Source organism: Coregonus lavaretus, assembly GCF_964263955.1.
Source record: "Coregonus lavaretus genome assembly, chromosome: 11".
NCBI classification, from domain to species: domain Eukaryota; kingdom Metazoa; phylum Chordata; class Actinopteri; order Salmoniformes; family Salmonidae; genus Coregonus; species Coregonus lavaretus.
The window spans coordinates 13080793-13093768 of NC_139998.1; the positions used below are offsets into that span (position 1 = coordinate 13080793).

At 45.9% G+C, this 12976-nt stretch overlaps 1 protein-coding gene across 1 annotated transcript in view; it reads right to left on the reverse strand.

Annotated features, from left to right (window-relative positions):
• LOC311137270 (neuron navigator 2-like) overlaps nucleotides 1-12976 on the reverse strand; it is a gene marked incomplete at its 5' end in the record, with an annotated part of 107931 nt that overhangs the window by 82033 nt on the left and 12922 nt on the right. The window contains 3 exons of the mRNA XM_084171669.1: nucleotides 1828-1936; nucleotides 7518-7636; nucleotides 7937-8984. Coding sequence (XP_084027795.1) covers nucleotides 1828-1936; nucleotides 7518-7636; nucleotides 7937-8984 — 1276 coding nt within the window. The remainder of the gene's footprint in view (nucleotides 1-1827; nucleotides 1937-7517; nucleotides 7637-7936; nucleotides 8985-12976) is intronic.

Below are 12976 nucleotides of genomic sequence, written 5' to 3' on the forward strand. Positions count from 1 at the left end.
CATGCTTTCAATTTTTCTAAACTAATCCAATCTGTTAGTTGGATTTATTGCACCTGTTACTGAAATGGTTGTTTCAGTTTAGATGGTTTGAATAGTATCATTTATCATTCTTTCTAACCCTGGCAGTCATTCTGCATACATATTATGGGTGAAGAAAAGTTCAAATTGTTAGATATCCCCACTCTGGCTAGATTCCAATAGGAATTAAACGTCACTTTGCAAGCCAGCATGCTGTGACTTTATGCTGGTTTTGCTGGTGAGCAGCATAAGTGTCCAAAACACAGCGAAGGTTGGTCACTAGCAAAAACACAGTGAAGGTTGGTCACCAGCAAAAACACAGTGAAGGTTGGTCACAAGCAAAAACACAGCGAAGGTTGGTCACTAGCAAAAACACAGTGAAGGTTGGTCACAAGCAAAAACACAGCGAAGGTTGGTCACTAGCAAAAACACAGCGAAGGTTGGTCACTAGCAAAAACACAGTGAAGGTTGGTCACAAGTAAAAACACAGTGATGGCTGGTCACCAGAAAAAACACAGCGAAGGCTTGTCACTATCAAAACACAGCGAAGGCTGGTTATCATGAAAACTCAGCGAAGGCACCACAAAAACATAACGAAGGCACCACAAAAACATAACAAAGGCACCACAAAAACATAACAAAGGCACCACAAAAACACAATGAGGCACCACAAAAACACAATGAGGCACCACAAAAACACAATGAGGCACCACAAAAACTCAGATAAGGCACCAGCAAAACCAGCACCTATGCTGGTCTATGCTGTTTTTTTCAGCTGGCGAGTTACCACTCTCACTCTCTGTGACAAATTAAAGATCAGACTGGTCAAAATGGCAAAAATAAAATACGTTCAATATGCAAAACAATAAATGTAAGGGGTGGAGAGAGAGAGAGCAAGAGAGTGACATGAGATGAGCCACTTCAACATGAAAAGCTACATTTACATGCACTTCAAAGAGCATGTCAATCAAAACCCCATTAAAATGAATATATACTATGAAAATGTTTGTTCTGACTGAACAATCCTACTAGTTTAACTGAATTTTTCACTCCCATATGATGCTAAAGAGAGTAGAAATGCTTTTGGCATTGTAAATCAGCCCACCAGGAGTGCTTTTCATGTATGTTCTCCCCTTTTATCGACTTGGGAGACAAAAGCAGCTTTTAACCCAGTGCTGGCTGACCACGGGGGTCCAGTCAACCCCTCTGAGCCGATTTCACGGCTGGGCTCAGGACGAGGCGACTGGGCAACACATCAGATTCATCAGACCAGAGACAAAAGAGGATGCCTCCAGATCAACATCTGCTCTACCAGTCCAACTGCCAATCAGGCTAAAGCCTTTAGACCCTAAGGCAGACTCTGTCATGTAGACAAGCTGGGATCCAAATGGTTCACATGCCACACATAATGGTCCTCATTTTGAATGCTTCCTTCCCACATCAATCAAAATGAATTTCATGTTTTAGTTTCACCCTGCTGTTCTTCTGCCCTCGATAATAGATCGCTGATGCATTAATGAGCATAAAAATACCATAATATTAAATGCTTTGTGGAGGGCACTTTGCAAAGTAAGTATGCAATCATGTTTGGGAAGTGCGGAGCCAAACCACTCAAATAAACTTCAGTCCCCTGTAGCTCAGTTGGTAGAGCATGGCGCTTGCAATGCCAGGGTTGTGGGTTCGTTTCCCACGGGGGGCCAGTATGAAAATGTATGCACTCACTAACTGTCAGTCGCTCTGGATAAGAACGTCTGCTAAATGACTAAAATGTAAATGTAAAAATGTGCTGAAGCAAGGTCAAGGATCTACCTGTGGCTGATCTGTGTTCCCCTCAGGCTGGACATGGTCTCTTCCAGGTTCTGCCTCAGATCGGCAATGTTCTTCACCGTCCGCAAGCGCCTGGCCTCAGGGTCTTCACCTAGGAGTAGAGGGGGTGGGTCTGTTAGAGGCAGCCTACCGGAAACAGCTGCTATGTCAAACAACACACGTGGCACAGGCTTGTCAGGACATCATCAGAAATGTGCATCTTTCCTCCAAAGGTATCCATTAACACTTGAAACAGACCATTCACAACCAGAGGGTCCTAAACATTGCATACTGTACTGTAGCTCCTTCAGGGCCAATCAAAGCCCAAACCAGAAAAAATATACATACAAAAAATATATGATTTCTCGATGCTTTTGAGGAAAGAAAACATTGAAAAAGTCCTTAAGATCAGTCAAAACAGTTTTTTCCTTCCTGGTGCTGTACTGCACAGTATACATGCTGGGAAGGAGAAAAGCTTGGCCAGCTAATACACCCATTCACGCTTTTTCCAAATAAACATGAGCTGTAGGTGAGTGGAGGGTGTTGCTGGGTAGATTAAAATGTTTTTGCCTCTCATGAGAGGGGAGGCAGGGGAGGGGGGGGCCAAAGCTCCACACACGCTGCCGTGACATGGAAACGTGGGCTAGAGAGCTGAGCAGCGCTACCAGTCAAGGCATTCCAGGGGGGCCATGGAGGGAGCACAAACGAGCCCATTCACAGGGCTAAACCTGCCCTTTACAACACCACTAAATCCTTACAGGCAGCCCTTTGATGGAGGGATTGTAGAACTTTTCTCCCGTTTTAATGCTGACCTCCCTTGATGAAGTCCCTTTTCACGTCAATTTCACTGAGAAACATAACGGTGAGAGCTGACAAAATGTTTAGCGATCAGAATAACAGTAACATGCTCTGAATGCTTTGAGAGCATTAACAAACATTGTTCTGCTAATGAAAAAAGACGCATCTAGTCCGGGAGGTCTGGGACGTTAAAAGGTAAGCAGCGACAAAGACCACAGGCAGAAGGCAGTGGGGGCACACACACCCCCACGCATGCACACACACACAAACACTTACTCTCGTGTTTCTCATATATCTCCAACATAGTGAGGAGGATCTCCTGGTTCAGTTGAGCGATGCCGTCCCACACACAGGTCTGCTGCAGGTGCACCTGGTACAGTCGGCTCTGCCTCCGACTGGACACATAGTTCTCCTCCCAGGTCACATGCTTGGTTCTGACCTTGGTCCTGGCTGTCTGCCTCAGGGTCACAGGGTCACAGCTCTCTGCCTCCCCTCTTCCTGGACTCTCCAGAGTCTCCACAGAGGTGTTTAGCTCCCTGGCTGGTCGTCTAGTTTCATCTGGGGTTGGTCTGGTGGGGATGGGGATGTGACAGATGGGGTGGCTGTGCTGACTGGAGCTCCCCATGGTAACACTGCTCAGGGACAGCCTGGTCCTGGTTCTGTCTCTGCTGTGTCCTGCCTCTCTGCCACTGGCTCTGCTGGGTGAGGAGTCATTGCTGCTGCCATTCTTACCAACACCCTCCTTGTTTCTGTGAGGAAGCATTTCTTCTCTCTCCATGTAGTCCTTACTAGGTGCTCCAAGTCTTTGACACTTTGCTAAGTCCTGTCCGGTATTGCCACATCCTCTCCATAACACGTTAGGATACGGATCGGAACAGAACGTAAGTAAATGCTTGTTTTCTTGAAAATCCTTCAGCCCCGAAGTGACAGAAAGAGAATGATGTAGCTGACACAACTACCCCAGCGCTGCCCACTCCTCCTGTGGCGACTGGTTTTTCTGGAGAAAGGCCTCTCCAGCCATCCACAACACACACACACAGTTATTGTGTGTGGTGAGGAGCCTTGGCAACTCTATGACATCCACAGCCTTTAACATGCAGATGAGCTCTTTCTGTTCCATTCAGTCAGCCCCTGGCGTTTTCTCTCCCTCCTGGCTGCCATGGTAGACATAGAGACACAGAGCCCGGGCTGGGGCTGCCTCAGGACAAAACTCCATCACTTCACCAGTCAACTCCAGGGTCAAAACAAGCCTCTCTCTCCACAGTCACGCAACAAGTCTTGCAATTCATAAAAAGCTCAATAAGAAAACAGTGTTTCACTTTTCTTTATTTTTCCATCTCAATATTTTTCTGTTTCCTGTGTGGCAGCAGAGCAGCTATCCAAATGAACAGTACCAACCAACATAAACCCACTTACTTCCTGGCTGACAAATTCAGAGTTTCCAAGAACATTTTTCCACTCACTCTGTATGCAGCATTAACAGTGATGTTAATTGCATTCAGACAGACTGTGTGGGCCTGCCAAATCATTGGGAACTTTGAGGCAATATCTCCGATCCATTACGAAGAGGCTAAAAAGAATCCACAGGGAACTGAGGCTTTTGCCCTCCATGGTGGCATTTTGATTCAGTCCTCGCTATAGAGTATTGACATGTATAGCCGGGAAGAGAGACCCTCATTTGTGCCTGGGAACAATACCAGGCTGAAAAAATAGTTTCCATGGACAGGATCCTTTGACGCTAATGAGAGTTATCTGTCTATTTACCACCAAAAACCGCACTCAACGAGCTGTATAAGGCCATAAGCAAACAAGAAAATGCTTTAATGCAGGAAAACTTAAATCAGTTTTACCTCATTTCTACCAGCATGTCATGTGCAAGCAGAGGAAAAAATACTCTATACCACCTTTACTCCACACAAAGAGACGCTTACAAAGCTCTCCCTCGCCCTCCATTTGGCAAATCTGACCATAATTCTATCCTCCTGATTCCTGCTTACAAGCAAAAACTAAAGCAGGAAGTACTAGTGACTCGCTCTATACGGCAGTGGTCAGATGACGTGGATGCTACGCTACAGGACTGTTTTGCTAGCACAGACTGGAATATGTTCCGGGATTCATCCGATGGCGTCGAGGAGTATACCACCTCAGTCACCGGCTTCATCAATAAGTGCATCGACGACGTCGTCTCCACAGTGACCGCACGTACATATCCCAACCAGAATCCATGGATTACAGGCAACATCCGTACCGAGCTAAAGGCTAGAGCTGCCACTTTCAAGGAGCGGGACACTAATCCGGACGCTTATAAGAAATCCCGCTATGCCCTCAGACAAACCATCAAACAGGCAAAGCGTCAATACAGGACTAAGACTGAATCCTACTACACCGGCTCTGACACTCGTCGGATGTGGCAGGGCTAGCAAACTATTATGAACTACAAAGGGAAACCCAGCCGCGAGCTGCTCAGTGACGCAAGCCTACCAGACGGGCTAAATGCCTTTTATGCTCGCTTCGAGGCAAGCAACACTGAAGCATGCATGAGAGCACCAGATGTTCCGGATGACTGTGTGATCACGCTCTCCGTAGCCGATGTGAGCAAGACCTTCAAACAGGTCAACATTCACAAGGTGGATTACCAGGATGTGTACTCAGAGCATGCTCAGACAACTGGCCAGTAGCAAGTGTCTTCACTGACATTTTCAACCTCTCCCTGACCAAATCTGTAATACCTACATGTTTCAAGCAGACCACCATAGTCCCTGTGCCCAAGAACGGCAAGATAACCTGCCTAAATGACTACTGCCCCGTAGCACTCACGTCTGTAGCCATGAATTGCTTTGAAAGGCTGGTCATGGCTCACATTAACACCATCATCCCGGAAACCCTAGACCCACTCCAATTCACATACCGCCACAACAGGTTCACAGATGACACAATCTCAATTGCACTCCACACTGTCCTTTCCCACCTGGACAAAAGGAACATCTATGTGAGAATGCTGTTCATTGACTACAGCTCAGCGTTCAACACCATAGTGCCCACAAAGCTCATCACTAAGCTAAGGACCCTGGGACTAAACACATCCCTCTGCAACTGGATCCTCGACTTCCTGACGGGCAGCCCCCAGGTGGTAAGGGTAGGCAACAACACATCTGCCACACTGATCCTCAACATGGGGCACCTCAGAGGTGTGTGCTTAGTACCCTCCTGTATTCCCTGTTCACCCACGACTGCGTGGCCAAGCACGACTCCAACACCATCATTAAGTTTCCTGACGACAACGGTGGTAGGCCTGATCACCGACAACGATGAGACAGCCTATATCGGAGAAGGTCAGAGACCTGGCATTGTGGTGCCAGGACAACAACCTCTCCCTCAACGTGAGCAAGACAAAGGAGCTGATCGTGGACTATAGGAAAAGTAGGGCCGAACACGCCCCCATTCACATCGATGGGTCTGTAGTGGAGTGGGTCAAGAGGTTCAAGTTCCTTGGTGTCCACATCACCAACAAACTATCATGGTCCAAACACATGAATACAGTCGTTGAAAAGGGCACAACAACGCCTATTCCCCCTCAGGAGACTGAAAAGATTTGGCATGGGTCCCCAGATCCTCAAAAAGTTATACAACTGCACCATCGAGAGCATCCTGACCAGTTGCATCACCGCCTGGTATGGGAACTGCTCGGCATCCGACCATAAGGCGCTACAGAGGGTAGTGCAAATGGCCCAGTACATCACTGGGGCCAAGCTTCCTGCCATCCAGGACCTCTATACTAGGCGGTGTCAGAGGAAGGCCCTAGAAATTGTCAAAGACTCCAGCCACCCAAGTCATAGACTGTTCTCTCTGCTACCGCACGGCAAGCTGTACTGGAGCACCAAGTCTAGGTCCAAAAGGCTTTTTAACAGCTTATACCCCCAAGCTATAAGTCTGCTGAGCAATTAATCAAATGGCTACCCGGACTATTTGCATTGAAATTTGTTGGTACCCTTCCCCAGATCTGTGCCTCGACACAATCCTGTCTCGAAGCTCTAATGACAATTCCTTCGACCTCATGGCTTGGTTTTTGCTCTGACATGCACTGTCAACTGTGGGACCTTATATAGACAGGTGTGTGCCTTCCAAAATCATGTCCAATCAATTGAATTTACCACAGGTGGACTCCAATGAAGTTGTAGAAACATCAAGGATAATCAATGGAAACAGGATGCCCCTGAGCTCAATTTCGAGTCTCATAGCAAAGGGTCAGAATTCTTATATTAATAAGGTATTTTTTTTATTTATTTTTTATACATTTATAAAAACCTGTTTTCGCTTTGTCATTATGGGGTATTGTGTGTAGATTGCTGAGGATTTTATTTTGATTTAATCCATTTTAGAATAAGGCTGTAAAATGTCAAGGGGTGCGAATACTTTCCGAAGGCCCTGTATAGTCTCGTTATTGTTATTTTATTGTGTTACTTTTTTTACTTTAGTTTATTTAGTAAATATTTTTGTAACTCTTATTTTCTTAAAACTGCATTGTTGTTTAAGGGCTTGTAAGTAAGCATTTCACGGTAAGGTGAGGCGCATGTGACAAAAAAAAAGGATTTTGATTTTGATTTGATTTGAAATTTGTAGTTCACAATACTCTCATCTTCTTAACTACTGTCTTTTAGCAGAAGAGTAAAAAAAAGCCCAAAGAAAAACCGATACGGAAATTGAAGTCTCAAAGCACAGTATGTAAATGCCCTGTTTCAATCTGCATGTACAGTGTGGCGGGAATCTCTTGAATAACCACTCAGCAATCACAAATTATCTCTAGTATGCTTGGAAAGATATGAGATTTAACCAGTGAACAGACGTTGTGAGGTTCAGCTACACATATACTGTACATCATAGTGAGCCAGTCTTACCTGTGAGGTCATCCAGGGAGTTGTGTGCTGATTTGCTGTAGGCTGCAGTCTCTCTGTGACCCTCCATTGACCCTGCTGCCTCCATCATCATGTCTGCTCTGGTCACATCTGGCTGAGACCTACAGGACAAGACAGCAACAACAAGACAAAGAGGAGAGATGTCACAGAGCCCTCTCTCAGTCTACCTCTCTGTGCCTCTCTCTACCTCTGCACTCCATCAGGAGTAAACAGTTGCCAGTGAGTATATGTAGCTCAGTCCTCTCCAATTAATCATTGACTATAATTGAAGCTTATACAGATTCCCGACAATCGGTAAAAAGGTTTGTCATGTGGTATGTATAAAATGTTTGACATTGTGGTATATTCCTACTATCAAACTATGAAAGCTAAAATTCTGTACATCAAAGCAGGCATAGTACCTGTACATGAATGGTGCAACAGTAGCAGTGTTGGGGTGGTTGTATTGCTGCTGAGGATGAGGAAGCTGGACACTGATGGTATTGCTGGCTGTGGTAGCGACTGGGGGTACTCCGTTGGTGTGGTGATGGTGAGACCTCCCTTCAGAGGAGGCCAGGCTGGAGCTTCTGTTGTCCAGCTGGCCCTTGTGCACCGAGAGACCACCACCCCCACCGGCCCTCAAACTGCGGGGCCTCTCTCCATCTCGACCAGAAGAGGGCGCCCCTGAGGTCTTACCTGCCTTGGACCCTGGCTTTGGTATTCCACTGTGTGCTGCTGAGGCTGAGCTCTCCTTTTTGCCACTGCCAGCCTTGCCTCCTTTTGGGATGAAGCTGGTGATCTTAGCATTCCTCTTGGGCTCTGCTGCGTCTGTACCTACTCCCTCCTGCCTGGTGTCGTCCCTGGGTACCTCCTGCTCTGTGACTGACCCCCACTTGGAGCCTTCCTCCCGGGCCTTGTCTCTCTCCTTGGACCTGGCCTTGTCTTTCTCCTTCTCCCCAGTCTTCAGAGAGCTCTTCCTGGGGGTGAGAGCCCGGCTGAAAGTGCGCTGGGCAATGCCCTTCAGAGCCAGTTTGGGGCTGGTCGCCATGGCGCTGGGGGGCCGGGAGTTCCCCTCTGCCTCTTCCAGGGGGTCCACGCTGGTGGGGTGCACCTCCATCGCCGCGGTTTCCTGCCCCGTCGGACTGTCAGTCAGGACTCCAGCTGCCTTGGAGGCTCCTTTGCTGTTGAAAATCTTGAGTTTCTCCAGCATGGACTTCTGGGCAATGACTTTAGGGGGGACATCTAGGGGCGGGGCCACGGGCTGCCTGGTGGGAGGGTCCTGCTTGACGGACAGCATGGAGGAGGTGGCGCTGTGCTTGGCGTTCAGGGACTTACTCCTCCAGGGCTTGCTGTTGTTGCCTGCATTGGGCTGGGGGATGGAGGAGGAAGAGGAGGAAGAAGAGTAGCCATTGACGGGCCCTGGAGACAGACCGTGATCAGTCATGATGGGAGAGGCCGTGGAGCTTCTCTCTGTGGAGATACACAAACAGAGGCAGGGAGAGATGAGGGAGGACAGAGTGTCTGCTGTAGATAAAGATCTCTCATTGAATAGCTGTAGTTGGGATAAGGGATGGACCATCCCTGACAAAGCCATCGATCACGTGACACCATTCATTCCTATATGAAGACTCAGTAGCGCATTGAAGCCAAATTAAGTCGGTTAAGATGGCATCTCTTGGAGACATAACATGCGCAGTTCGAGCTACTCCAGGAGGTAACGTTGCAGGGTAGCTCAGTGCTGCCCCTTCTCATTGAGTAACTCAAGTTGAAGGCCGACCGGAGTACTGCAGGCTGCCATTAGAAACTAAATTATCCTTATAACGTCTTCTGTGTGCAATTTTTGTATAAATTGGTTCAAGGACATAGATCTGGTGTATTAGAAGCAATTATTGGTACCATGATTGTCTTCTAAACATTGACCATGAAGATTGACCACGAAGATTGATCACGAAGATTGCAATTTTTCCATTCACTATAATGGGGGATCCTGTTTTCTGCCTGCCTGCCTGCCTGCAGTACCACGATCAGCCTTGAACCTCCGTGGCTTCAATGAAAGGGGGCAGTCGTTCTCACCTGGGATGAACTCTCTGCTGAGTCAGTCAGTCAGTCAGTCAGTCACTCACACTGGCCTCCATGGCTACACTGGGCTTCACACAATACTGATCTAATGCAATACAAAATTATTACTCTGTGAATTACCACATACTCTATCTACAATTTGGTATAACAGTCATGAAATACACTCCAAAATTGCAGTGCAAAATTATCTAAATATTAATTGCAAACAGTTCTGAACCAAAAAAGACATATTTCTCAGTATAATTTAGAGTACACCAGCAATCTTTAACATGCAGATATTTAATTATCAATTAGCAGGAAAATCTATTGTTATTAATATTCTTTAAGCATATCTGACCTACCTCTAAGTCCAGTAGTCTACATGGGCAACAACTAGTAGGGAAACCAGTTTCAGATGTTAATCCACTCTAAGTAGGCACACTTTCAGAGTAAGCCCAGCCACATACCTGTCCTTTTACTATGCCTGAGGGGAGGTGTATAATGTAAGCAAAAATGTACTGCCACAGCTAGCAGACGTTTACATTTCAAACCCAAACATCAGCGACGGGTGGTGTACAGTTTAGAGAGCAAGCTATGCAGAGTACCTGGGAGGGAGAGTCAATCATGAAAGCCTGTCTGTTCTTGCCAACTCAACACCAGTGACCATATACAACTGTCACACACACACCTCAGCTCACAAATAACGCTCTAACAATGTTGAGTTTTGTAACACATACATACAGTAATTGCACACATACATAGCTCAATTCACTTAGCTTATACACTGAGTGTACAAAACATTAAGAACAGCTGTTCTTTCCATGACATAGACTGACCAGGTGAATCCAGGTGAAAACTATGATTCCTTATTGATGTCCCTTATTGATGTTAAATCCACTTCAATCAGTGTAGATGAAGGGGAGGAGACCAGTTAAAGAAGGATTTTAAAGTCTTGAGACAATTGAGACATGCATTGTGTATGTGTGCCATTCAGAGAGTGAATGGGCAAGACAAAAGATTGAAGTGCCTTTGAATGGGGTATGATAGTAGGTGCTAGGCGCAACGGTTTGTGTCAAGAACTGCAGCGCTGCTTGGTTTTTCACACTCAACAGTTTCCTGTGTGTATCAAGAATGGTCCAACACCCAAAGGACATCCAGCCATCTTGACACAACAGTGGCGTCAACATGGGCCAGCATCCCGGTGGAACGCTTTCGACACCTTGTAGAGTCCATGCCCCGACGAATTGAGGCTGTTCTGAGGGCAATATGGGGGTTCAACTCAATATTAGGAAGGTGTTCTTAATGTTTTGTACACCCAGTGTATGTCGTTTTTAGACCTCAGAGGCAGCATCGACTTGATTTGTTATCAGGCTCACTTGTTAAGTTCTGCAATAATTCACAACATATCTGTATATATTCATAACCCTGGCTAGAAAGTAGGGTGTTTTAAGTGCAACATTTATCAGAAGTGTTACTCACCAGGTTCTATTGTATGATAACAGTCTCCAACAAATCCTTATGCGCAACTCAACACCAAAAAGTGTTTATTCTTCCCCAACAAATGTGATCTGCCTCATCCACTGACACTTACTCATGGTCCTGACATATCCCTGGGATACCCAGCAGGTGTCCTGGTCTCTGTGTCCACCACTAGGCTCTGGTTTACAGGTCAAATCTCCAGAGACACTCAACACCCAGTTAGTTACACCATATACTCAGTAGCTTCAGACGCTCCACATACTTCTCTGTGCCGTGTAATGGTGTGCTTACAGCATCCCAGCCAGGCAGCTGTTCCAGGGTCTGTCTAACAGTGAAGTGCAGTGAGAAACTGTTAAAATTCTCAATTACTAGACAGGCTCACAGTGTTTATGTGGAACCCTTTAACGTTCATGAGAATTTCATTTCACCTCAGTCACTCGCGGCTACATACAAGTGTTCTGATCTACCTGGTGTAACTAGAAAAACATTGGATAACTGTGTATTTACAACCATTCACATCATATAGTATGACAGAATTGAGGTGAACAAGATTTTGTATACAGAATATGGTGAATTCATTGTAGTCATCATGTCTCCATTCACTGCCTAAGGAAATACATCTACATTGTGCATGTTTAAGTGAGTTAGAGAGTCTGCTCTGGTTCTTTAGACACTGGTAGTCCCGTGTAGCTCAGTTGGTAGAGCATGGTGCTTGCAATGCCAGGGTTGTGGGTTTGATTCCCACGGGGGACTAGTATGAAAATGTATGCACTCACTAATGTAAGTCACTCTAGATAAGAGCGTCTGCTAAATGACGTAAAAAGTGAAAGTTCCTTCACATGTATAAACACAAATGAAACACCATCCGGGCTAATCATCCAGTCCTGTTCTAGCGGAGAGGAACCACACTAACTTCAACAAATCAAATCTCCTATTGACTGCAATACAATACACATTTTGTCGAGGACAGACAGACACATAAACAACCTACAGCCAAGCTCTAACTTTGACTGTTTCACTAGCATTATCCTGTATCCCCCCAGACTGAAAACGCCACTACAACAGAACTGGTACCTGGCATGGCAATACCAATGACGTCATTGCTGGGCAACCACCATGGGATGGTCACTCAGAGACACTCACCCTCTCAGATGATCCTTGATTGACAGGTCAAGAATGACAGTGGTCATTGTATAGTTCCAATCATGCTTCTATCCTCTCCAAGAAGTGAACACTAACCATTTCTGATTTCCGTAAAACTCTCACTATGTCCTTTCTACCAGAGATCTACACTTAACAAGCTAAGAGGCTATCTCTCTCTCTACAATATCTCTCTCTCTCTACAATATCTCTCTCTCTCTCTAAAATATCTCTCTCTCTCTACAATATCTATCTCTCTCTACAATATCTCTCTCTCTCTACAATATCTCTCTCTCTACAATATCTCTCTCTCTCTACAATATCTCTCTCTCTCTACAATATCTCTCTCTCTCCACAATATCTCTCTCTCTCCACAATATCTCTCTCTCTCCACAATATCTCTCTCTCTCCACAATATCTCTCTCTCTCTACAATATCTCTCTCTCTACAATATCTCTCTCTCTCTACAATATCTCTCTCTCTCTACAATATCTCTCTCTCTCTACAATACCTCTCTCTCTACAATATCTCTCTCTCTCTACAATATCTCTCTCTCTCCACAATATCTCTCTCTCTCTACAATATCTCTATTTCTATTTACAAGACTCACTTTAACGAGACTCCCTGTCCCACTCTCTCCCTCACTGCCTATCTTTACCCCTCTCTACCCTTTCCTCTCTGTTTGTCTCTCGTTCCCTCGCTATCCCTCCCTCCCTGTCTCTATCCCTCCCTCTCTTTACCACAAGTACACTAATTAGGGCTCAATCAATGCACAGTGAACGCCT